This window comes from Megascapheus bottae, chromosome 17 (assembly GCF_031878675.1).
Source record: "Megascapheus bottae isolate mThoBot1 chromosome 17, mThoBot2.hap1, whole genome shotgun sequence".
Classification (NCBI taxonomy): Eukaryota; Metazoa; Chordata; class Mammalia; order Rodentia; family Geomyidae; genus Megascapheus; species Megascapheus bottae.
The window spans coordinates 31,995,707-32,020,515 of NC_143525.1; the positions used below are offsets into that span (position 1 = coordinate 31,995,707).

Below are 24,809 nucleotides of genomic sequence, written 5' to 3' on the forward strand. Positions count from 1 at the left end.
GCGCTGTTCCCGCCCCCCCCCCCAGGCTCTGGCCTTTCAGAAGCGATCCAGGCCACCCCCTGGGAATCACCACGCCACGCGGGGACCCGACGGCGCCCTTCGACGGGGGCAGGTGAGACTGGCGGGAGGGTGCACCCCGAGGAAGGAGGCCCCGGTCCCCACCCGCCGCCGCCTCCCCGGCCCTGTTGCGCCCCTCACTCGTCGGCGCTGGGGCGGGGGGGGGGCGGGGGGAGGGGAGGACGCCGTCGGCGCCACCGCCTCGGACCTGGACTGGTTCCCCGAAGGCCTCACGGGGGCGGGGACGGGGACGGCGGCCCCGGGCCCCGCCTCGCCCCTCGCCCTGGGCGACCGTCACCTCGGCCCCAGACACCCCGGGTTCCCGCCGCCCGGGACGACGCGGAGGACGGCGCGGCCCCGAGAGGTAGGTGAGGCGCCCCCCCGCGCTTCCTCGCGTCTGGGGGGGTGGGGGCTCGATCACGCGGGTCCGGTCGGCGTGAAAGCCTCCTCCAGGCTGGCGGCCGCGTGGCCGCAGCCTGAAGAACTGGCTGTGGCTGCCCAGCTGCCCGCTTAACCTTGAGCTCCAGACCGGTCCGGGTGCCCGGGCGCGGCCCGGAGGCGCGCAGAGCCGCCTCGGCCTCGCCCTCGTCCGGCTCCCCCGCTCCCTGCGTAGGGGGGTGAGTGAGTGACCCGGGGGGTCCCCCAGAGCCCGGGGCGCCCCGCCAGCCTCAAGCCCCCCCTCTGCCCGCTCAAAACCCTGCCCTCCTGGGGCTTTCATAGCCCGGGAGCCAAAGGCGCGCTGTCCTGGCGGCCTGAAGGTGCGGCCTGAGTGGAAAGAGAAAACGGCCATTCTTTCCCAATAAAAATTAAAAATTAAAAAAAATGATCCGAAGCTGTGGGTTCAGATGGAAGTCTCTAAGACCCTGAGGTTCAGAATCTGCTCTCTAGCTGACACCTGGAAGGGTTGGGAGAAGAATGACTGGAGAGTCTGTTGTTTTGCTGGGGGGGGGGATAGTAAAGTGATCCGGATTTATTTCCCCCCTCGATTGTGGATTATACTAGGACTGGGGGGCGGGGGATTGTCTCGGACGGTGTGCATTTGACTCTTAAGAATAACCAGGCGCCGCCATCTTACTTGAAACTCACAAAAAACACTGCACGTGTGCATTTTTCCAGGGGGCCCTGTTGTTTGTTCAAGTGGTCAGAAAGCAGGGGAAGGATTGAATTCGGTAGGAACTGGCTAATGGGTCAATACAAAAAGTATTCTCTTTTGCCAAGACAGGCAGAGAAGGACACATAAAGATGTTTCTCCTTTAGTAAGGGCTGGGGAAGAATTAGGAAGCCACGGGACTCGGTAAGGCAGTGGATGGGACTGACATTGCCTGCTACACACGTGGAAAGATGGAGGATTCACACAAACCTGCAAAAGAGATGGGCTACCAAGCCTGCGGTGCTCATTAGTGGAGCAGCAGGCGGGAGATTTGTATGCTCCCTTCTGTGCCACCGCCTTTCCCAAAGTAGGGCAGTTCATGGAGTACCTCGCACGTCCCACGTGGCATCCTACCGCCCAGGGCGCACTTTCCAGAACAAACAGTAGCACAGAGGCTTGTTCAGAAGAGAAGAGTCTTTCCTGATGGAAAGTTACTGATTCTCAACTCCTTTTGCCTGGCCCTTTGAGAAAAGAGACCGGGGCTTTCCTAATGTGATTTTGATGGGCTCAGTCCCTCTTTTCCCTAATCCAGAGAGACCATGCAGCCCCTCAGACTTACAGGAATGAAGTTTCCTGGCACCCAAACAGGAAGAAAAACCCCAAAGTCTCACTTTACCACATTGTAATTCTAAAGACCTAGGACAACCCTTTCTAGTACTCTATCATTTTTTTTTTCCAGTCCTGGGCTTGAGCTCAGGGCCTGAGCACTGTCCTTGGACTTTCTCAAAGCTAGAGCTCTACCACTTGAGCCTCAGCACCATTTCTGGGTTTTTTTCTATGTGTGTGGTACCGAGGAATCGAACCCTGGTCTTCATGCATGCTAGGCAAGCACTCTACCACCAGGCCAAACTCCTGGCCCCTCTACTATCATTTCACCATCATACCATGTCCAAGACACTGACCATACCACCAGGCAGTGCCTGTTGTGCTGGGAACAAACTTAGTTTCCAATTCAGCCTGATTCCAACTTCTACCCTTCTGAATTAGTTTAAAACAAACTTAAAGCTTCAGATGCTATTGGGCTAGAAAAAGTTAGATAATTTTAACCTATTGAAATGCTCTTCCTCATTTTCTCTCCCACATTTCTTCTCCTAACACCTCAGATTTTCTCTCAAATAGAAAAGTTTCCCAAGCTGGAAAGTCCATGGGACTCATCTCCAATTAACCACCAAAAAGCCACAAGTGGAACTGTGGCTCAAGTGGGAGAAGTCTGGACTTGAAAAAAAAATAAAAATAAAAGATAAGGGACAGTGCTCAGGCCCTGAGTTCAAACCCCAATACTGGCACAAAAGAAAACGAAAAGAGAGAGGAACTAAGAATTTAGAAGTTGCTGCTATTTTCAAAAATCAGAGAAAAAAACCAAGCAAACACCCATTTCTGTTGTGATCAGATACAGAGGTGGTCTGTAGTTTGGCCAGGAGAGCCAGGCTCACAAAGGAGTCAGGAAGAGAAGGAGTAGTTTTAGCCAGGCTTGATGCTGAATGAATCTTGCAGAAGATCCTCACACTCTTCACTTGGTAGAGTTGAAATCAGGGACTGGAGACTCAGGTCCCTACCCTGCCTAGCAGCTCCAAATGCTGTAGAATTGACTCTGAACCAAAAAATATTAGTTGAAAGAGCCACTGGGTGCCTTAGGTGCTTGGTAGCTTATGCCTTTAATCGTAGCTAAGCAGGAGTCTCAGTGATAAGAATCATAGTTTGAAGCCAGCCTAAGAAAGTCAGGGAGACTCTTTATCTCCAATTAACCAGCAAAAAAGTTGGAAATAGAGATGTGGCTCAAGATGTGAATTAAGAATCTAAGGGACAGTACCCAGGCCAAGAGTTTACCCAGTACAGTCATGTGTGTGCAGGCTTGTGCAGGCACACATGTGCCTGCACACACACATGTGGAATAAGCAGGGTGAAGGAATCAATCCCTGAAAATATCCACAATTTGTAATCTGCTTAAACACAGATTTATCCTGAAAGCAGTTGGAAAAAAATGAATGCTTCTGCCTTGCAGCTTTTCTGGTTAATTTGGCCACACCGATGGGGGCAGCTTGAATTTCAGAGTTTGAGGGTTCTGAACTCCGTGTTTAGGGAGCTAAACTACAGGGCTGGCACAGCTCCCCACTTTTCCCATGTCTCTGTTTGCTTTTTTCCCCTTCCAGGGTTTCAGGCTTTCTTACAGAACCTATCATAGAGAGAGATTTCTTTAAATTCCGCAATCTCAGAGAGCTTCTGAATTCTTGAACCTGAAGTTCGGATCTCCTCTTTGGACTGATTAATTTGTGTCAGATCCAAGAACTGATGTGATTTGTGACCATTTTTTTTCCTACTTTTAGCTAAGTAAAATCTCCATGTAATTAGGTCAGCCTTCACCTTTTAAAACACCCAGGTGGTGCTGGGTTCTCTGGCGCCCCTGCCCATAAATCAAAGAGTAAAAAAGCACTCAGGGCTTAAAAGTTGAGCCTGGAACTCAAATACTTTTATTTCTAGGAAAGGTACCAAGTGCCATCTCAGCCCATTTTCCATTCTTACCTCTCCACACCTTTTTACTGGTCACAATTGTAGGAAGGAGTGCCTTTACTTCGCTGAGATAATTAAGGCCAAAGCAAACGCTTCTGTCTGTGACCTGGCCTCCTTCCCCACCCCCCACTCCCGTGAGTGACTTCAGTCCTGGCCTTCTGACAACTGTTCACGTCTCAATCTCTGCTATAGTGGAGGGCCGGGCCTCAGGCTGAAACAACCTGGATGTTAAGTAATAATAGAGACCATACAAATAATGTACTAGGGTCCCAAGCCTCTCCCCCCTATGCCCCTCCCCGGAGAGAAAATTAGCCTTTGAACTGTCTCTCAGGACAGCTCCTGCAATGCTGGTCAGATGCTGGAAACTCTTGTGGAATAGAAATCAAAGCCAGTTACCCATGTTTAAAACAACAATAACAACAAAACACACAGTAAAAGAAGGCAGACTTCAAATTTGTACTCTGTCACCCACCTACCTCTTTGGTCCGTTTACTCCTCAGTTTGGGGCTCCAACCAGAGAGAATGTGAGCCTCCATAACCTTCTTCCTGGGCGCTGAGAGGTTCCATTCTTGCGGTTGTCGATCCTTGAGGATCACTGCCGTGAACGAGGTCTTGAGGAGGTGGAAAAGTCCCTCTTCTGCGGGTTGGATTGCACCCTCTGGGTGTAGATTCCTTGTACAGGCCTTGATGGCACCCTGACAAGCAGGGCACCAAAATGCCTGGCTGGAGCGCCGCATCTTCTCTTTGGGACGGAGGTGCAATAGCAGCCCAGCTCCCCCAGTGCCTTCCTGGACTGAGGGTTCGCGCAGCCGAGTAGGGAGACAGATTTGGGCGCTGTGGGATTTGGCGCGTCGCCGGACGCTCCAGGCCGACCCCGCGGGGTGGCATCTGGAAGCCTGAGGGCACCTAGACCCGAGTCCCAGCACCTGGGCTCCGGACTTGCCGAGGGGTCCCAGGAATTTGGATCTGGCTGGCTAAAGGCGGTCGCAGCTACACAGGGGCGCCCTGGGATGCCACCACAACGCCTAGGGCCTGCACACCCACAAGCTCCGCCACCCGGGTTGGCAAGATTGCGGGGGCGCGGGGAGGGGTGGTCCAGACACCAGCTACGGCTGTGACCTCCAGCTCTCCGAGCAGAGCCAGGGGCCAGACGCCTCGCTGGGCTCCCACTCCTCTTCTATCCAGCGACCAGCGACTATCTTCTAGATTCTGTGCACCGACAGGGAGTGGGTTCAGTCTGCCGAATCCTGGCTGCCCCTAAGGAACCGTTGACTGGCTCCCTCCAGGCCGTCTACACCCGACCCGCTCTGGCTGACCTGCTCCCTCCAGGAACCGCGATCTACTGGAAACCCTCAAGGTCGCTGGCCAAGCGGGGCCCTTCCACCCCCACCCCCGGGGCCCGCCAATCAATTAGAGAATATGTTTTTGTAAAAGGGTGCGCTAAGGAGATTAAGAAGCAATGAGGAAAATTAGGAACCGCCAAGTGTCTGCCGCCCCCTCTCGGGGTCCTTCTCAGCATCCGGGTTTGAGTCAGTCCACCGGCTTATCCTTCCCCATCTCTCTTCCTGCCCAGCTAGTTTTCATTCTTGGTCACCCCGCATCTCCAAGGGTGATGGAGGGCCCAATTTCGTTGTACCTGCTACTCACATCCAGTGAGTCACATCCAGTCCTCACATCCAGTTGTCTCTGGCATCCTTTCCCCAGCTCATCTGGGGGCCAGTGGAGCTCGAAAGTTCTAAGCTCCCATCTAAGCTCTCAGAAGCAGCTCTTTCCTAGGCTTGTCTGTGGGGAATGGAGAATTATACTTCCCCCTCTTCAAAAGGGCATTTTTGAGTAGGGTAAAATTCCTGAAACTTTCAGAGTAAACCTGATCAGAACAAGACCAGCAAATGGCAGGAGAATGACTAAACCTTCCTGGGTGGAGAAAGTTTATTAAGCAGTACTGGGATTTGAGCTTGATATCTTGCACTGGCCAGGCAAACTTGCTATTACGTGATCAATGCCCCAGTCTTTCTCCTTATCCTTTGTATCAGACCTGCTCCTCAGTAATGAATGTGCTGTCCGTGGGAAGTTCTCTGTCCTGGACTTTCTCCCCTCTGTGCTGCAGGTCTCAACACCTGGGAAGCAGGTTCCAGAGGTGTTCCAGGGAAAGCCAAGTTGCCACACCTATTTGATCTTGAAGTGTGCTCGTGATTGTCCTCATACTTTTTCACACAGATACTCTGTGAGCCTTCACTTCCTTCTCTGATTCACAGTTTGGTTGCTTGAATGTGATTGATAGATTAAAGGTTCTTCACATTGTGGGAATCACCCACTTGAGTTTTAATATTTGATAAAAGGTGATGGTGGGTGGGGCAGATCTATGCCATACACACCAAATTCCACAGTTCCTCGTTTGATTTGGGTCAATCAAAGTATCCAATATCCGCAACATGTGGAGAATAAATATGGTTAGTTTAGGTAGGTCTTGATTTCTCCTTCCACCTCCTTTGGTTGGTATGTCTGTTTGCCAGATTACTCTACACCTTTCACTACATGCAGGCAGCTAGGTGCCAGTCACTCACACCTGCAATCTTAGCTACTCAGGAGGCTGAGATCTGAGGACCACAATGCAAAGCCAGTCCTAACAGGAAAGTCTATGAGACTCATTTTCCAGTAGCCACCAAAAAGCTGGAAGTAGAACTGTGGCCCAAATGGTAGAGCACTAGCCTTGAGCAACAAGAGCTCAGGGATAGTATTCAGGCCCTGAGTTCAAGCCCTAGGAACACACACACACACACACACACACACACACACACACACACATACACATACACACACACAAATACACACAAATTTCTTCTCCCCACTATTTCCTGCAGGGCCTAGCAATCTGAGACAACCCCCTAGCTAATTTCTTAAGCTCAGAAAACAGAGAAACAGAATGTTGTTGTGTGTTCTTTATTGATACACCCACTGTTTCCTCAGAGACTATTACCGGCGATTAGAGGTTGTGGGAATACTCAACACCATACTAAAAGAGAAAGACTATGTTCTGAAACATTTTTATAATCTTGTTTTATAAGAACACAAGAACAGGCAGCCACTGATAGTTCTGGGAGAATTGCTAGCTTTTCTTAGCCTGATGTTTGTGAGTTACGTTATTTCCTTCCTTTGTTCCTCTCTATCTCTTTCTCTCTCTCCTTCCCTCCCTTCCTCCTTTGTTTCCTTTCTGTGCAGGTGTTGAAGCTTGAATTCAGGACCTGGATACTCTCCCTTAGTTTTTGTTATTTTTTTAAAGGTTGGCACTCTATCACTTGAGCCACAGCTGCACTTTCAGCTTTTTGGTGATTAACTGGAGATGAATCTCACACAGACTTTCCTGTGGGGCTAGCTTTGAACCAGGATCCTCAGATCTTAGTCTCCAGAGTAGGTAGCATTCCAGCATGAGCCACCAGTGCTAGCTGAGCTCCAACTTCCTTCCCCTAGGACTATGTTATGTTCAAATAAACTAGGGATCTGGAAATTAGTTTATTGAACCTTCACCCCCACCCCCACATAACTATCAACCCAAGCCCTCCTGGCTGTTCTCCATTATTTACACATTTCTAAGAAATGTGACTTGAAGCAAATAAGGCTCTGTTTGCCCCTCTCTGAGCTAGCACAAACACCAACCCAGCACTTCTGTTCTGTCACTAGAAGTCAATGGTTGGTTAATAGTATTCAAACCCCTGCCTGAAAATAAAAAGGGAAAAAATGAACAATTTTCTGCTTGGGACAGCTTAAATTGAATAATCCTGGCTGCGAAAACTTGACCTAAATCCTTTTAATCAGAGCAGAAGAAATATATGCCCATTTGCTCACTACTTTGCTAATTAAAGAAAGCTAATTGGTGTTCCAGGGGACTACCTACTGAGGGTCGGAGCCTCCAGTCATCTTTCTGCCCCTCCTTGCTCTCCTGCACCCCACCCCTCCCCCTACAAGATTGTCTCCACTGTGGAGTTGGCCTCTTTCTGACAGACAATGGAAGTGGAAGTGTCCCCTTTCCCCCCTCCCCTTTGCCTTTGTACCCAGACTTTGGCCCTGAAAAGGAAATGCTGCCATTGGCCAGAAGTTCTAGCCCAGCGGGTTTGTCCCCCTTCCAGTGTCCCTGGACTTGTTTCTGGGAGCCAAGACCTCATACTAGTTACCAAGTTAGAACTGCCACCTGGCAGGGTGTGGCTTCCACTGGAATCCCAGAGCTCAGCCCAGGACTCCATACTGCGAATGTTTGTTGAGTAAGGAGTATAAGTTCCCATCAGGCAATGGTGTGTGACTTGTCTGAAGACTTTGCTGTTGTGTGGACAGCTCCAGGAAATGGACAGGATCTAGTTCTAGTTTTTCTCAAGCATTTCTCTTAGGCTCTGTTTCATTCTAGTTTTCTGCCCCCTATTTCTTCTTCTTCTTCTTTTTTTCCTATCGTGTGTGTGTGTGTGTGTGTGTGTGTATACGTGTGTACTAGGGCTTGAACTAGAGCTCTATTTTTGCTAAAGTTTAGTGCTCTACCATATAAGCCACAGCTCCACTTCTGGCTCCTTTTGTAGTTAACTGGACATGAGTCTCACAGTATTTTCCTGCCCAGGTTGGCTTCAAACAAAGATCCTCAGATCTCAGACTCTTAAGTAGCTGGGATTGCAGGTGTGAACCACTGGCCCCCACCTTGTATGCATTTTCTAAGGCAGGAATTTTCTCACTCTAGGAAAGTGAAATAGCCCACCAAGAAGTCAAATGAATATATGCCACCACTCCTTAGACCTTTCCCCCAAGAGATCTCGACTGAAGGGAGTTTGAACCTGAAATGAGCCAGATAATTACCCCAATTCTCTGTTCATTATTGAAGAGGTAGTTACAGGCCAAGGGGTTCAAGGGGCCTCACTTTTATGGACATTGCTCTAAGTCAAAGGAATACATTACACACACACAGGCTGAGGCTAACACCCTCCAACCTAGACTGGCTGTCTGAGAACAAAGCCGACTTCCTCCCTCCCCTCTCCCTCCCACTCCCTCTCTTCTTCCTCACCTCCTCTTCATCCCTCTCCTCTTTCTTGTTACTAATAGTTATCAGTGGGTTATTTTTTTGCTAAGTCCTAAAGCACTACTATATTAATCCTTAGGAATTAAAACATCTTGCTTTTGCACTATGTAGACGCTGTTATTTGAGGCACATATATTGTGTGTGTGTTCAATAAAATTGATATGATACTGACAGTTCCGAATGCTAAAGGATATAATAAAATAGAAATAAAATGGAAAGTGAAAATATCTTAAAAGTTTTGAAATATAGAATGTTTGAAGAGAAGGCAGAGAGTTTTCCCTGCCCTAAAGTGAACAAAGAAGCAAGGCAATTATCTGGCTAATTCGGAGACCCAAATGCTTTTCCCTTGAAATGGGCAGATAATGAGGCTGACAGTATGTTTGCAGTTGAATTCGCCTGATGTTCCCCTCATTTGCCCCCCCCCCAACTTTGCCGGATACATTGGGCAATCACAGTGAACCTCATAGACGCTAAGCAAGAGGAGTGGGCCCCTCACACTCACACAGGAACACACACACACACACACAGACCTGACTCAATTCTGCCTCCGGAGTCTTTTATGACTCAGCCTTGGGAATGAAAATAGGGTTTGGAGCAAAATAATGTGCCTGAGGCCGGGTGGGGCGCAGCTGCTCCAGATGTGCATTGGGTAATTAGGCATGGTGAGAGCTGATGCCCGGCTGGGAAATGTGTGTCTCCTGGGACCAAAGACCCCGGCAGACACAGAGCCAGTCTGCCCCAGGCTGCCCTTTGTTACCTGCCCCCACTCCCCCCCCCAGCCCTCACGACTTCAGGCCCCTCCCATCCCTGTGGGGAATCTCTGACCCTCTGTCCACGGAACAACTTCCATAGAGGGCTACGCCCTGGGCAATCTCAAATCACACTAAGAGGGAGTAGGGTCCCCACTAAAGCCCTTCTCTTTTTGTACAGATGTTGGGGTTTGAATCGTTGGCTTTGTTCTATTATTTGGGATTTCCATTTAAGGCTTGTGCTCACCACTTGAGCTGCATCTCCCCTTCTGGCTTTTTGCTGGTTAATTGGACATAAGTATCTCCTGTACTCTCAAATCTCCTCAGTAACTAGCATTACAGACATGAACCAGGAAGACCTGGCAAAGCCTCTCTCCCTCTTCCCCAACTAAGACCAGGAGGGAAGCCTCAATCTCATCAGGAAAGGCAGGGACTGGGCCACTGCCCCTGGTTTGAGGTTTGTGAATCAGTTTTGTATCCATCAGGGACATAACTTCACAGCAACTCTGTCCAATATGTCATTTCCTCCTGGCCTTTCAGAGACTAAGTCATGAGGCCAAGACTACACAGCTCAGAAGATTATAGACTGACAATTTTCTGGAAGTGGGAACTGGATTTGCCTTCTCTCTCTCTCTCTCTCTCTCTCTGCCCCTCTCTTCCTTCATTGCTTCTTTCTATTTTTTCTTTTTTTATGGCACTAGGGATTGAACTCAGGGCCTCACCAGTGTCTCTATCACTTGAGACACGCCTTCAGCCCCTTTTGTGTTATTTCTCTAGATAGGGTCTAGCTTTATGGCTTTATGCTGGGGCTCTGTATTCTCCATTGTCTGTGTACCTGCTGCTCTAAATCTGAAACTCAAAAAGCCCCAGACTTCCAAAAAAGACAGACAGCTTTAAAAGTTGTCTGTCTGGAAATGAATTTTGCTTATGAGAAATCCTTTTGAAGCCAGGTGTCAATGGCTCATGCCTGCAATTCTAGACTTAAGGACAGCACTGATATACTAAGTTCAAGCCATAGGACTGCAAAAAAAAAAAAAGCAGTTGTAGCAATTTGGAGTGAGAACATCTGATTTGGAATAGAAGACGCATCAGCCTCTAGTCCTGCTTCCTCACTTTTTTTCATATATTTTTATTGTAATTAATAGAAGGGTTACATTACATTCACCAGATAGAAGGTACATTACTTCACACATTGATACCCTTTCTCATGTCATGGTCCTCACTTTTAATAGCTGCTCTCTGGCTAAAGGCTTCATTTCTTCGACTTCAAAGTCTTCTTTTGCAAGTTAGGGGAGGGAGTTAGAGATGGCCTCTAGCTGGCAGCAGAGGAGATCAAAGGAGGTTGGGGCTGGGGGGCCTGCTTCCCAGGGTTGGGGATTGGGGGTGAGTGGGGTCTTGGTTAGCGGTCCCTTTCCCGGCAGCACAGGGTTTAATCTCATTTCTCTTGCTTGGCAGAGGGCGCCAAAGGCGATGGATGGCTCGGGCGGCCAAACACAGTGGTCTGCAGTAACCTGTCCCTTCACCCCGCGCAGGACGCAGGATTTTTGTACCGCTGGGACTCAGCGCGCTAGGGCGCCGCCTATTGGTCGGTAACCGCCTCACTAGCCAGTAACAACTCAGCTACTTCCCCCAGGGCCCCAGCCAGAAAAGCAAAAACAAACCAAATTCCAGTTTGGTTGAAGAACTTTGCTTCTAGAACTGCTTATTTCTCTCCACCTTACAATGAATCTTAGGAAGAGAAAAGGCCCGTGGAGTCACAGAAATGAAGATCTCAATTTTGATTTCTTTCTATATCTTGTGTTCTGAGGCCTTGTGTTTTCACAAGGCCTCTTGCACATGGAAATCCAGTGTCCTCCACTTATGCTAAGTCTGTGCTTTATATTCAAAGGGAAAAAAGAAGACAATAGGAAACAGATGACCCCCCCCCGTCATCACTTTTCTGAATAACCAAGATTGATATGTTTTTGGAAATATATCTGGAAAACCCTTGAGCGGGGCAGAGTTATTCAGTAAAGGGCCATGAGCTCAGCTAGTGTCTGAGCAGTGGTCAGGCAGCCCGGCTGGCACTGGTCCTGTCTACCAGCGTCCTGAGCATTTGTGCCGAGATCAGCAGCCTGAGTTCTGGGGATGGAACCACAAAGCCCCTCAAGACACATGTCCAAACGTATTGCACTGGTCTGTAGTCTGGCTGAGCGAAGAACCACCTACAGGATGATGATCAGAATCCCCGCTTACCCCTGTGACTGGGCCCCTGGACCTGCCCTGCAAGAATAGAAACCAGTAGCTCTGAACAGGCTAGCAACTGCCAGCCCCTCTGTACCATCTTTCATCCTCCCATTTTCTTCACCCTCTCCCTCTCAGGGCACTGTTAGCACCGCAGATCACCACTTGTGTCTGACTAGGGGGGGCTGGACAGAGCTGTCTACAGGCAGCAGAGGAAAGCTTTCAGAAAAATTTAAAACGGTGGAACACAACTTGGTGTTTGTGAGGCCATTTGGTGTTTTATCTACTTAAGGAAAGAAAGGGCCCCAGCGGAGCTTTGGCAGCCTTTCTTGTGGGAAGGAATGGAGTTGGCTGGGTTGGAGTTGCACCTGTGTCTGTGAGACAGGGTTCCCCTTTTGGGCCTGCATCTGGGCCACCACCCCGTGACTGAGCTAATCACAGTCCTTCGTTGTGTCGCAGGCCCACATCTAGTGCATGGCTTTTTCTTTGTTTTGTTCTTGTGCCAATGCTGAGGCTTGAACTCTGAGTCAGGGCACTGCCCCTTAACATTTTTGTTTAAGGCTGGTGCTCTACCACTTGAGCCACAGCTCCACTTCTGGCTTTTTTTTTTCTTGGTAGTTAACTGGAGATCAGAACCATACAGGCTTTTCTGCCTGGACTGGCTTTGAACCTCCACCCTTAGATCTCAGCCTCCTCAGTAGCTAAAATTAGGAGATGTGAGCTTTGATAGAATAACTGGAATGGAGCTGAATCTCTTCTCTTCCCTCCTCCCCAGAACAGTACCTTCAAACTCAGAGAGGGAGCAGGAAGTTAATAATCTGGCTCTCCAGTTCTCTGGAACTCCAGGACAGATGGTTCTTAGGTTTGGTTCACTGTGTCCAGTAGGTAGCAAAATATCGTGGGAAATATCACATAATTCAGAAAAGAACAGAGGAAAGGGAAGGTTTGAGTAGTGGTTGCTTGGTTTGATTTGGGAGCTTTTTAAGGATGTGGAGAGGGGGTGGTACATGAGACACCACCCAGAGAAGCCCTGGGGAGGCCCCAGCCCCACTCAGCAATCTTCAGGCCTCCAGTGTTTTCTTATCTCTTGTCCTTTTCTGGAAAGTACCCCACAATAAACAGGAGGGGCAGGGCAAAGGTCTGATCGCTGGAGAGGAATCACACACACACACACACACACCTACCTCAAAACCCGCATTCAGCGGAAAGAAAGAGGCAAAGTCCCCGCAGGCTACAGGGCGTGATTGGGTGAGCCCCGCTTTGGCACCAAGCGCCTGGGAGCCCCGCTTTTGCCTTAGCGAATCGCTGGGAGAAGCAGCCTGAACCCTCGCTGCGGCTGCGAGGTCCCGGTTTAGGCTGGGCGCAGGACGGTCGCGCACCCACGGCCCGAGACTCCAACCACTGTTCCTCCAGGGAAGAACCTGGTGGCCGAGGTCGCTGTCTAAGCAAAGGCCCAGGGGCCAGAGACAGCTGCTGTTCTCTCTGCAGACAAAGTCTGTATGGGTTGGGGGGGGAGGGAAGAAGAAGCTGAGGCGGGTGTTTCTTCGGCTCATAAAATTTGTTTCCTCTTCTTTTTAACCAGACCCAGGCCGTCTTTCTTTTCAGGACAGGAGGGGATGTTAAAGTAAACGGTCTGAAGTTCATCAACATGGTGAAGTTTTATTGTATTTCCGGTCCCCAAGATTTATATCCTGCAGGAGTTGCGGATGGCCGAGCAGACTCCCTCCGGTTACCTCGGTTTTCCCTGATGGACACGTGGCGGGCCGCGGGGACGCAAGTTCCCCAGGGAACAGGGCTGGCCAGATCAGGAGTTCTGAACCAGCTCTTAGGAACCCACCTCCATCCAGGTAAGCTCCAGCCCCGCAGCTGTGGATGGTGCACCTGTGAAGAGGTGGCCATTTGGAGCGGGGGGGGGGGGGGGGGGGGGGGGGGGAGTGAGGTGCAAATTAATAGTGGGGAAAGGGGAGGAGGCAGAGACCGAAACTTGTTCTCTGAGTCCCAGCACAGGTCCTGAGCATGTTGGCATGGTTTCTCTGTGGCTGCACAGTGTGTGACTGTCTAGCCGGGGCCCACAGGACCCACAGGGTGACTGTTCAAAGCACTTGCCTGTGTGGGGTTCCTAGCATTCGGATACCTTCTGATGCTCTGCTTTTCTGTCTGTCTGTCTGTCTGTCGTCCCTCCCCCCCCCCCCCCGGGTCAATTTCTTTCTCAGCAGCAGGGTCTTGGATCCATTTCTGTCTCCCTCCCCTCCCAGACTCAAAGCTGGGGGAAGTGGGGTGTAGGACCTGAAGATCTGGCCTCTCAGAACTGTCCTGGAAAGCTGAGGGACCCTGGGATGCAGGGACTGGCCAGATGGTGAGTGTAGCTGTACCTTCATGTAACAGTTTGAAGTTAAGAATCCTTTTCATCTGTGGAGAGCTCCAGTGGTGGAGACTGGCTGAGTGGCAGACATTAAACAGGTATATATTTAAGAGGCTGTGTCCAGGCCTAGAGCCAGGCTCAAGGTCTCCTCTGGTAAAGTTCCTGCAAGGAAGCAAAATGTTCCTGGAATCTGAGCTGCCAGGACCAGCTCCAAGATGCTTCTGCCTGGAGTCCTGGGTCTGGTTCTTCCAAATGTATTATTTACTAGCAACTGGGCTCTTCTGGGAAGAGAAGGAAGAAAATAAGTTAAAAGTGAACCAAAATAACTTAATAGGCCTCGATGGGGTTTTTTTTGTTTTGTTTTCGTTTGGTTTTTGGTCTCACAGGGCAGGCCTTAAAGTCTGCCCCAGTAAGCCCTTGACCTGGAGCTTGAACTGGGACTGCTGAGTGAATTAGGTAGTTTCTTGTTGTTGGGCCTGGGTTTCTGAATACAACAACATCAAACCACCCGGTTCACGGCAGTTACTGCTCCTGGCTTAGCTGAGGGAGAGGGGCACTGCAAAACTGGTGGTGTCACCTTCGAAAAATAGCTAAGAGGCTTGAAGTCCCTTATCCAGAAGCATCAAGAATGTCCCCAGAGAAGAAATTTAGGGAGTTATGGAGGTGTCTTCCCACTTCTAATTTTTTTTTTAAATGAGTGCTTACAAGGAAGAGGGTAGATTAAGATTTCAATCCTTCAAAGGTACCTTCAGACTGGCAAGCCATTAAATTGTTCTGCAAAGCCACAGACAGTAATCGGGAATTTGAGCTTTCCACATTTATAATCATCCAGAGAAGGGTCTCCCCCACCCAGCTGCACAAAGGATTAATTTCAACAGAGACACAGCGAGTTCTTGAGGTTTAGGTCATCTTTGGGTGATTAGCTCTAGCTCAGTAAGAAGTTTCATGTCCTCTAGAAGACACCATTTGATCCATTTATGAAGAGAGGCATCAGGAGCCTGTGCAGACCCAGCCTATAGACCTTATGGTCCATTTCTAGGACTCCTTAATGAGCAGGATCTCCAGATATAGGTCAGAAAAGTTCTTCCTGAGATAGGCACTGGGTAGCTCATGCCTCTAATCCTAGCTAGTCAGGAGGCTGAGAAGTCTTAAGGATAAACTATTGGTTCAAAGCCATCCTAGATAGGAAAGTTTATAAGATTCTTATCTCCAATTAACCATTAAAAAAAAAGCTAGAGGTGGAACTGTGGCTCAAGGGGTATAGTACTAACCTTGAGTGGAAAAGCTAAGGAACAGCATCCAGGCCCTGAGTTCAGGCCCCCATATGTATCAGCATAAAGAACAGAAAAGGCAAAAAAAAAAGTCCTTCATTTTCTAAACTCCAGTTGGCTCTTTCCTTGTGGAATGACCAAGGGCTTCTCACTGGTTCCACTGGGACAGGATCCTGACTTACCATGAGAGCCAAACTTAGATGCAATTCAGTAGAGTCTGATAGAGAGACCGTGTGGCACTGGCTCAAGGAAGGGGCTGGGGCTGGGTGAGACTGTTACCCTCTCTGACCCCAGCCTTCTCAAGGCTGCTGCTGGCTCTGTGCCCAGGAAAGAAATAACTAGAAATGCTGGTGGAAGGCGTTGGGGTGGGGGGAGGTTTGCCAAAGCATAAGCTAACTTTTGTTCCCAAACTTTCCGTCTGCTTGAGGCAGAGGAAATGTGCAAAGGGGCCAGGGAAAGCATGCCTAACCGGATGGGGCTCCAGGCGCCAAGCTGACTTGAAGAGCCAAGGCGGTCTTTGAACAAGGGGCCTCTGCTAAGGCAGAGGGAACACTGGGGATACCCACCCCCTGGTACATGGAAAATTCAATCTTCACCACCACTAAGGTCACTAAGGCTGTTCCTTGACAATTTCTCCTCCTGGGGTCTGGGCTGAAGACAGCCTTCAGTCTTACCTTGCTTCTTCCCAGGCTGGCGCCCACAAACTCTCTCAGTTCATCCCTTGCGTCCCTTGGGCACCCCCTCCCAGGAAAAGCGCTGTAAAAAGAAAAAAGGGGGTGTTAGAAAGAAAGGAGGAAATAAAGTCTTTGGAAAGCAGAGAGTTTTACAACAGCCACAGGTTTTATGGAAGCAATTCTGTAATAACCTCCTACCTGCTCGCCTACTTTCCGCTCCGCCCGCCACCCGCCCCGTTTGGCCTCCTGGATGCCCCCTCCCCTGGAGTCAAACACCTCCTTGCCTTGGATATCTGTGGTGGCTGAGAACTGGTAAGAAGAGTCCTGAGGTTGGATGGGGCTGCTGACCTCCCAGTCCTTTCTTTCACCTCTGACATTCCAGGAGGGAGGTTGGCCGAAGATTTCGTTACATTGCAACTAAGATTCACATTTAGGACTGTGAAAGGATCCAGGTTTGAACTCAAGTGTGTACATTCGATATGATACCAGTTATTGATACACAATTAGATCTTATTAGATGTCATTGGGGATCAAGGGTGAGGGTTCTGGGCTCTTGCTTTCTCCTCAGATAGAATAAGGATCCGCACACCTCATGCTTTCCCCAGAATTGGAGATTCTAATTCTGGCATCAATATATATGTATGTGTATATATATATCCCCAGTGAAGGGTGGGGGATGCGACATAGGACTTTGCCAATTTATTTACACAAAGGCACTTTTTAAATGACTTCCACAGTTTCTTGAGAACTTTCACACAGCTCATGTGTGTCCACCACTTGTGCAGGATAAGTGTGTACAAGTCACTTACAACCCCCTCCTCCACACACATCTCAAGTGTCCTCTAGCATGAAATAAGCATCACACAATGCACACGATCGGTCTCTGTAGGTTTGGAACAAGATACTGTCAAAGATGCATCATGGTTAGACAGAAAAAGTCACCAAATTTTATGATATCTCCTGGGTCAGTTTGAAGCCTTTCCTTCACCTTCAGAGAAATGTTCTTACAGGAAGTTATAATAGAATCTAGCTTTAAATCACATTCATTTGTTTGGGTATGATGTATATTTTGCTTGACTATCAATTTCAGGGACAGATTTTCAAATGAGGTTTTCCAATCAGCTAATTTTTTATAGCTACAATTTAGGTACTCAGATACTCAAGTTTTTCCCTCTGTCATAGATGGGTTAGTAGTCAGAAAAATGTGCACAAAAGCTTTTAGGTGATAGATCTTTTTGTAAGGACAGAATCATTAAACCATACCATTCAGAGGTTCTATATGTATCTATAGATACACAATTAGATCTTCTATACACCCAGGCAGATCTAAGTGTCATACTTGGCCGACTTGTTTTCTACATACTCTGTGTACAGTACAGAACCCAGCACCTTTGCCTACTAAGTTTCCCTTACAGAAATACTGGTTTGAAATAGACATACCACATAAACACACAGTCATATTCAGTATTTGTTCATTTCAGCTTAGCCTATTAATTAAAAAGAAACTTATTTTTCCTTTCCTCATTTATTGCTTTCCTTTCAGCTTTTCTTCCGTTTCCTACTCTACCTCTTGATTTTTCTCTCTTATTGGTAAAAGGCAATCCCCAAAGTACACAAACTCACCAGCTAATTCAGACCATCCTCTCAGCGTCTGCTCAAGTCTCAGCCTGGCTGTTGTTGTCTCGGCTGTCTTGGGTCCCCGTGTGACCACGGGCTGCTGCTTTTTTCTTGCCTGTTCTTCCCATGTCACCAGCCACCAGCCTAGCAGTGTTCAGGCAAGGCTCCACTGCAAGGACTAACAGGCGGCTGCAGGAAAGGCAGGGATTTTTCCTTCTTTCTCTTCAGGATGGGGGTGGGGTGTAGAGCAGTTTACTCTCAGAACCAAGTGACCCTACTGAAGTGACTCCTGTATGAAGTGTATAGCAGTTGATTTCCAGGGGCCACGATCTGGTTTACTCCGCTTTATCATGTTGGGTAGCATTGCTTGGAAAGAAAAAAAAAAAAAAGAAAGAAACAGGAGGGGCAGGGGGTAGTCCACAGGTTCTCAGAGTATCCAAGAAGGGGTGCCCTTCCAGATGTCCCATTTTTTGATCATTTGTCTGAGGTGAAGTTGAACTGAAATTTGGGGAAGCAATGCTTTCCAGAAAGCTTCTTGGGGTGACTTTCCTGGCCTGTTGTATTCCTCTTCCCAGCTGGAGGGAGGTGAGGTGGGATGCGGTCTTCTGGGACCGGGGCAAGTTCATTCTCTTCCCTAAAGAAGAAAGGGAAGAGCAGCACCACCAACACTTATCATTTTTAAATTGTTCCACTTCCTAGCTTCTTTGAAAGCGAAGACTAAGCTTTGGTCCCAGAAAAGCGACTGGATTCCCTCTTTCATCTAGCAACAGCCACTTGAAGGTTTGGGGACCACTCCCTAAGTCCCTTAGCAATCTGAACCGAAATCAGAACTCAGAGAGATGCTGGAATGTCTCTCCCTGGCAGGACACAAGTCTTGAACCCAAACATTTCTCTTTCTCTTAACTTCTTCCACACACGAAGCCACCCTTTTGATTCCTGAGATAGCTAGGACAGAGAAGTAGAACTAGCAGGATGGAAATCAGAGCCCAGCTCTGCACAGCTTGGATCTTGTGAACAGCCCAGTGCAGGTGACTTTTCCATAAATAATCATAACTTTAAAAAAGCCCCAGTCCACAGTTCACATGTTCTTTAGGGCCCTAATTTATATACTACAGAAAATCATATACTCAGCCCGCCATGCTTCATAAAGCTGTTATTTATGGTGGGGGAGTGGTAGATTTTTTTTGCTTGAAGAGTGTATTTATTACAGGTAAGGCCGGCAGCACACGCCTGGCAAATCGGGAACAGGTGCTTTGCTTTAACTGAGATTCATTCACTGTGCGCCCAGATTTTTCCCTGGTGACTCCAGGGAGCTCACAGGACTTTCCCCCCAGCATCCAACAGCTACTTAGAAGAATTTGCATTGGATTTTGTTTCTATGGATTAAAGCAGATCTTCACGCTGTTTTGGTTTGGGATCTGTAAGGTTGTCTCCCTCAGAGAGCCGGGAGTGGGGAAGAGGGGGCCGGCTGGGCACCAACATTGATCTTTAAAAAATCATTTTGAAATCGCCATAATGTGAAGAAATATGGCGCTTCCCCCTCGTATGTCACATGTAATGACAGGAGATGGCTTCATTTGGAAAGGAAAATGGGCGAGAGGGTGTCTGTGCGTGTGCCGAGGAAATCTCCAGCCTTCCGCAGGGTAGAGGGAGTAGTGGCCAAAAAAAAAAAAAAAATCACCCCAAATTAGAATGGCCCCACTTAAAAAAAAAAAAAAAAGGTCTTGGTGGAGGGGGGAAGCAAGGCCATAGCTCTAGGAGAAGCCTGTCTCTAGTGGCCCAAGTGGCAGAGATTTGCCAAGAAATCTGCCCCTAAAGTCCGCCGGAGGGATTCTGATCTGTCCAGGGGCCTTGCCTCCGGGAGCCCCGCAGCTGGAGAGGCGACTGCACCCAGGCAGAGACTGTAGGGCGAAGGCTGGGAGAAGAGCCAGGAAGCCAGCCCGTGGCCCCGGGGGATCCCTGAGCTGGGACACAGAGCATAGATTCTAATCAAACGGACTATTGGGAAGTAACTGTGAAGAGATCCACGGGAGAGAGGCAGCCGGGGATGGGAAGCCAGGAAGGGGGGGAGTTGTGATGCTACACTATACATGCTGGGCCTTTTCTGATATTTGAAAGTTGTCCAAAACAGCGATTCCCGGTGAGAAATGCTGGACAAGATGATTGGAATCTTGACCTTTCTTTTCTGGATGGAATGGAAGGTAACTCTGAAGTCTTTTACATGATGGTTGGGCCACTTTCCCAGTACTGTGCTCTGCTAACAGAATTTCCTTACTCTTCTCTCTTATTTAATTCCCTCCTGGGTGTGCAATTTATTTCCCTCATGGGCCTGGGTAGTTTCTCAAGGAAAGGAGGAAAGGCCGGATCCCACACTCATTCACAAAGACCCAAGCAATCTGAAGTTGTTCCTTGTGAAGACTGGTTAGTTGTGGGTTTAGGTTCCAGGGCTTGATTGAACCCCTTTGACCTCGAGCTGGTTCTGATTCCAGCACGGACACTGCCTGTGTGTACTGTTGGGGGAATTCGCCCCATTTTCTTCCCCGTTCTTCTCTCAAGGCCGCTGAAGGACAGAGGAAATCCCCAGTCCTGTAAATCTTCCCCCCCCCCCACCCGCCACATACTGCACTCAGCCCCCTCCAGAGCGGGTGGCTTCCTATTAAACCCTAACTTCTCTCCCCTCCATCCTGTTACTTCATCTCCTGTGGATTGCTGTTGCTTAATAAACATCTTCTGTCTAGGGGGACAGTGGAGAGGAAATGAGGGCCTGGCGGGGTGGAGTGGAGGTGCTGGGGGGGGACTGGACTGCCTCCTCTTTAATTATCCTGTTGGGCCTCTGGATGCTCCCGGGGATGGGTGGGTGCGCTCTCTCTTCTCTCTCTCTCTCTCTCTCTCTCTCTCTCTCTCTCTCTCTCTCTCTCTCTCTCTCTCTCTCTCTCTCTCTCTCTCTCTCTCACTCGCCCTGTGTCCCTCCCTCCCCCCTTCTGTGATTGCTCCCCCCTCCCTCTCCCACCACCCGCCATGGGAGAGGGCTCACAGCCTGCGTCCCTCCCGAGGCAGCCCGCAGCTCGCCTCCGCCCCCACTCCGTCCCCCCCTCCTCCCTCCCCGCCCTCCTCTCTGCCCAGGCGGGAGGGGCCGGGGCGGCGGGCAGCTCGGGCTGAGGTTACGTGGCCGCCGGAGCCCTGACGTGATAGCACATTGCATCAGCATAAAACAATCCATCGTCGATATGGAATGCGGGGCCGACGGATGACAGCGCGAGCGCAGCCCCCGCGCCCGATTGATTGATGTCGGCGCTGACGCTTTATCAGGCAGTCGGCAAAACTTTGACCAATCATTTTGCAAGGAGCGCTGAGCCGGGCTGCTCCACTGTACTTTGTTGGCTGAGAAGTTGAGCCGGGGGTGGGGGTGGGAGGGTGGGGGGCGAGTGGGGGGGTCGCGTCCGAAAGCCCTTCACACCGGTCCGGGTGCCACCTCTCCCTGGCTCGGGCGCCGCGGCCGCGCGAGCGCTTCCCCTTCCCCCTTTGCGAGCGTCCGGATAATGTCTGAGAATGTCCATTTCTGGGACGCTTAGCAGCTATTATGTCGACTCGATCATAAGTCACGAGAGTGAGGACGCGCCTCCAGCCAAGTTCCCTTCCGGCCAGTACGCGAGCCCGCGGCAGCCGGGCCACGCCGAGCACCTGGACTTCCCCTCGTGCAGCTTCCAGCCCAAAGCGCCGGTGTTCGGCGCGTCGTGGGCACCGCTGAGCCCGCACGCGTCCGGGAGCCTGCCGTCCGTCTACCACCCCTACCTCCAGCCCCAGGGCGTGCCGCCGGCCGACAGCAGGTACCTCCGCACCTGGCTGGAGCCCGCGCCGCGCGCCGACGCGGCCCCGGGGCAGGGCCAGGCGGCGGTGAAGGCGGAGCCGCTGCTGGGCGCGCCTGGGGAGCAGCTCAAGCAGGGCGCGCCCGAGTACAGTTTGGAAACTTCGGCGGGCAGGGAGGCCGTCCTGTCTAATCAAAGACCCGGCTACGGGGACAATAAAATTTGCGAAGGAAGCGAGGACAAAGAGAGGCCGGATCAAAGTAAGTTATAAAAAGTGAGGAAATAGCCGGGCCGAAGGCCGGCCGAGGGGGAGGGGAGGGCGAAGGCCATAAACGGCGGACAATGTGCAGGGAAAGCGCGGCGGCGGCCCCAGCGCCAGAAGGGGGGGTGGAGGAAAGGGAAAGGGAAAAAAAAAAATCTGGGTGCCCCAGAAGGGGGGACGCCGAGGCGGCTGGCTGAGCGCCGCTCCTCCCCCGCACCCCACGCCAGCCCACTGCTGCAGGGACCTGGGGCTCGGGGACCGACTCGCCGCTCGCCCTCCCTTCTCCGCCTCCGACCTCGAATCCCGGAGCTGAAAAAAAAAAAAAAACAACCGGCGACGTACACCGGAGATCGCCGGGAGGGGACCTGGAGGGAGCCCGGGCTGGTGGCCGGAGAGGCCGCGCGAGCCGGGGCCGGGGCCGCGAGGCTGGCAGAGCTCCCCGCGCCACGCGCACCCCGTCAACGCCGGCCAAGGGGAAGGGGGAGGGGGCTCATTAGGATTTTATTTGCGATGCAACAGCTTGGCGAAGGATTGTTCCTAGCCGATCTCGCGCAGCAGAGGCGCGGGGTCCTCAGCCGGCGCCGGGAGGGGCGGGGTGGGGTGGGGGGAGCCCCGGACGCGGTGACTGCGCCCCCTCCCCGGATGCGCGGCCCCTCCCCGGGAGCCTTCCCTCCGGCGGCCCCCTCCCCTCCTCGGCGTCCTCGCCCCGCCGGCCGCCGCTTACTTCCCCCCCCCCCCCACCACTCCTGCTGTTCTCCGCGGGGATCCGAAGCACCAGCTCCCGCCGTCTGCCTCGTAGGGAGTCCGGGAATCACTTCCGAATTACTTCCGAATTTCGGGGTCCGCTCTCGAGGTGGAGAAGGGACTTGTTCAAGGGACCCCAGGGAGGGGGGGGGAGGGCTGCAGAGAGGCAGAAAACTTTACACCTAGTAGGTAGTTTCTTATCACTCCCTGCTCCTCCAATAACAGCACTCTTGCAAGAACCCCAAGTCTGTTTTAAGGTTGATAGGGGCAATTCAGTTGGGGGCTCTTAGCCCTAAACAATAAGCAGCCCATAAGCTGGCAGGTCTAGTCCTCATTTAAAAAAATAAAAAACTCCTATGGGGCACTAGAGAATCAGATTTTTAAGTCTTTGGCGGTTCTGCCAGATTTCTCACCAACAGACTGTCCCGGGAGCGTTCTGGGGCGTCCTTGCCCACTGGAGAGTGAGGACCTGCCTCATTCCCTCGGGGCGCCCTTGATCCCTATCACCTCCAACCTGCCAGGTGGAATCCTGAGAGTTGGCAGCACTGGGGGAAGACAGCTTTTCTCAAACCCTTCTTCACACTCCCAAAACAGACCCCTCGTCCTAGACCCCCCAAAACTCCACATGGAAAGCCCATTACTGTAGGGCAGCCATTTGATTAGGATCATATTTCTTTCCATATTTAATGTGGCTGCAGGTCCCATTCCAGGCAATCACAGTAAGGAAATAGTGATACAAATTGGTAAGACACGGTACTTAGTGGAGGATGGACTGAATTTAAAAAGAAACAACAACAACAAAAACCCCAAGCATATCCAATGCATTTCATTGAGGAAGAAGAAAACTGGTATAGAAAGTCTATGTTATTTTTTAATTGGCACAGCTTCATTTGGCAACTTTATTCTGAGTTCTAGTGAGGGGAAGGGGGGAACTACATATGTATATATTTCTGTCCCCTCTTTTTTTGTGTGTGGGGGAAGGGCTCTCTTGCATTCACTTAACACATTTCTTTGCCCTGGGTGTATTGTTGAAAGGCTTTCTGGGGTTACCTCACCTCCTCTCTGGCTTCCCCACCTCGGAACTGGAGCAATTTTGCTCCTCAATTCCCCTGCACTTGTGTTAACCAAAAGGCAAGCTGAGCCACAGAATAGGAAAGGCTATTGCAGCCATAAGTTATCTGTGAGCCCCGGCGCTCCCCTGTCCATAGGCTGGAATTGATAAATGATTGCAATTGGATTGCTTGTGAATTGGAGTGTGCTGGGTCTTTGCAGCTCTAAATGTGGATCCTTATTTGTGTGGTGGTGGCGGGGGAGGGGGGTGGAATGTACAGACATACACACATCTGCTGTTCTGTGGCCTGGAGAGGAGTGCTTAGTAAGCTAAGACTGAACTACAAAGCTTTGGGGGGGGGTCTGTCTCTCATGCTGTGGTGAAATGGAAGCCCTCTTGTTTCATTCAATCCTCCCCCCCCCACATACACACACACTTCTTCCTCCCAGACCTAGAGCTAGAGCAATATCCAGGTCAGGAACCCCTAGTCCCTCTGCCATCCTAGACTCTGACCTGAGTCCTGATCAATTTGCATCTAAGGGGAGAAAGACAGAAGTTAAGGCAGGCAAAGCTTTGAGAATTCAGAAGCAATCTAGGCACACAGAGAACTCCCCTAAATAATCAGTCATCTGGAGGTGTCTATAGAAACTCCTGGCCCAGCCTTCCTGTCCTCTCTTGGGATCTTGAAGGCCCAGGTGCAAGCTGGGTAGTGGAGACTAGTGGTGCATCCTCTTGGTCTGGGGTGCTTTATTCCTTCCTTTCTTTGATTCTGTCCCTGCTTCTCTTTCAGCCAACCCCTCTGCCAACTGGCTGCACGCCCGCTCTTCCCGGAAAAAGCGCTGTCCCTACACCAAATACCAGACGCTGGAGCTAGAGAAGGAGTTTCTGTTCAATATGTACCTCACCAGGGACCGCAGGCACGAAGTGGCCAGACTCCTCAATCTGAGTGAGAGACAAGTCAAAATCTGGTTTCAGAACCGGCGGATGAAAATGAAGAAAATGAATAAGGAACAGGGCAAAGAGTAAAGTTTACCCCGCCCTTCTCAACCCTTCCCCACCTCACTCTTATTTATGTGGTGGCTGTCCAGCCTGTGTTGCCTGGCTGTCTCCCAGTGAATGGGGATAGGGCGTCTCCCTTTAGCCCCCCATTGGCACCTGGAGCCCTCTTTTCTCCTTTGCCTATCTATAGCTGTCCCTCTCTTCTCTCTGGGTGTCAGGAGGAAGTTTCGTTGTGTTAGACGCTAGAAGTAGTTAGTTGGTTCCTAGGAAGGTGATGGGCTCT

The 24,809-nt window shown here is 50.6% G+C and overlaps 1 protein-coding gene across 3 annotated transcripts; it reads left to right on the forward strand.

Moving 5' to 3' along the window:
• Nucleotides 1–48: 48 nt before the first annotated feature.
• On the forward strand, nt 49–24,668 carry Hoxb9 (homeobox B9). 3 transcript variants are annotated; one of them, XR_016538438.1, is made up of 4 exons: nt 49–112; nt 13,423–13,587; nt 13,954–14,096; nt 24,318–24,401. XR_016538438.1 is itself a non-coding variant. In XM_090351673.1 (2 exons), exons 1-2 carry the CDS (start codon nt 21,214–21,216, stop codon nt 24,551–24,553), a joined length of 753 nt encoding a protein of 250 aa, XP_090207799.1. In that variant the 5' UTR covers nt 21,115–21,213; the 3' UTR covers nt 24,554–24,668. The 3 variants fall into 3 exon arrangements, 1 of the variants encoding a protein (XP_090207799.1); XR_016538437.1 differs by lacking the exon at nt 24,318–24,401 and having other exon boundaries at nt 13,957–14,413; XM_090351673.1 differs by lacking the exons at nt 49–112; nt 13,423–13,587; nt 13,954–14,096 and adding an exon at nt 21,115–21,730 and having other exon boundaries at nt 24,318–24,668.
• The last annotated feature ends 141 nt before the right edge of the window (nt 24,669–24,809 follow it).

What these genes read in the sequence shown, in the direction of transcription:
- Hoxb9 (XM_090351673.1), top strand. Translation starts at nt 21,214, where the DNA reads ATGTCCATTTCTGGGACGCTTAGCAGCTATTATGTCGACTCGATCATA. An exon ending in CAAAGAGAGGCCGGATCAAA is followed by an intron (nt 21,731 to 24,317) that starts GTAAGTTATAAA and finishes CTTCTCTTTCAG; the next exon opens with CCAACCCCTCTGCCAACTGG.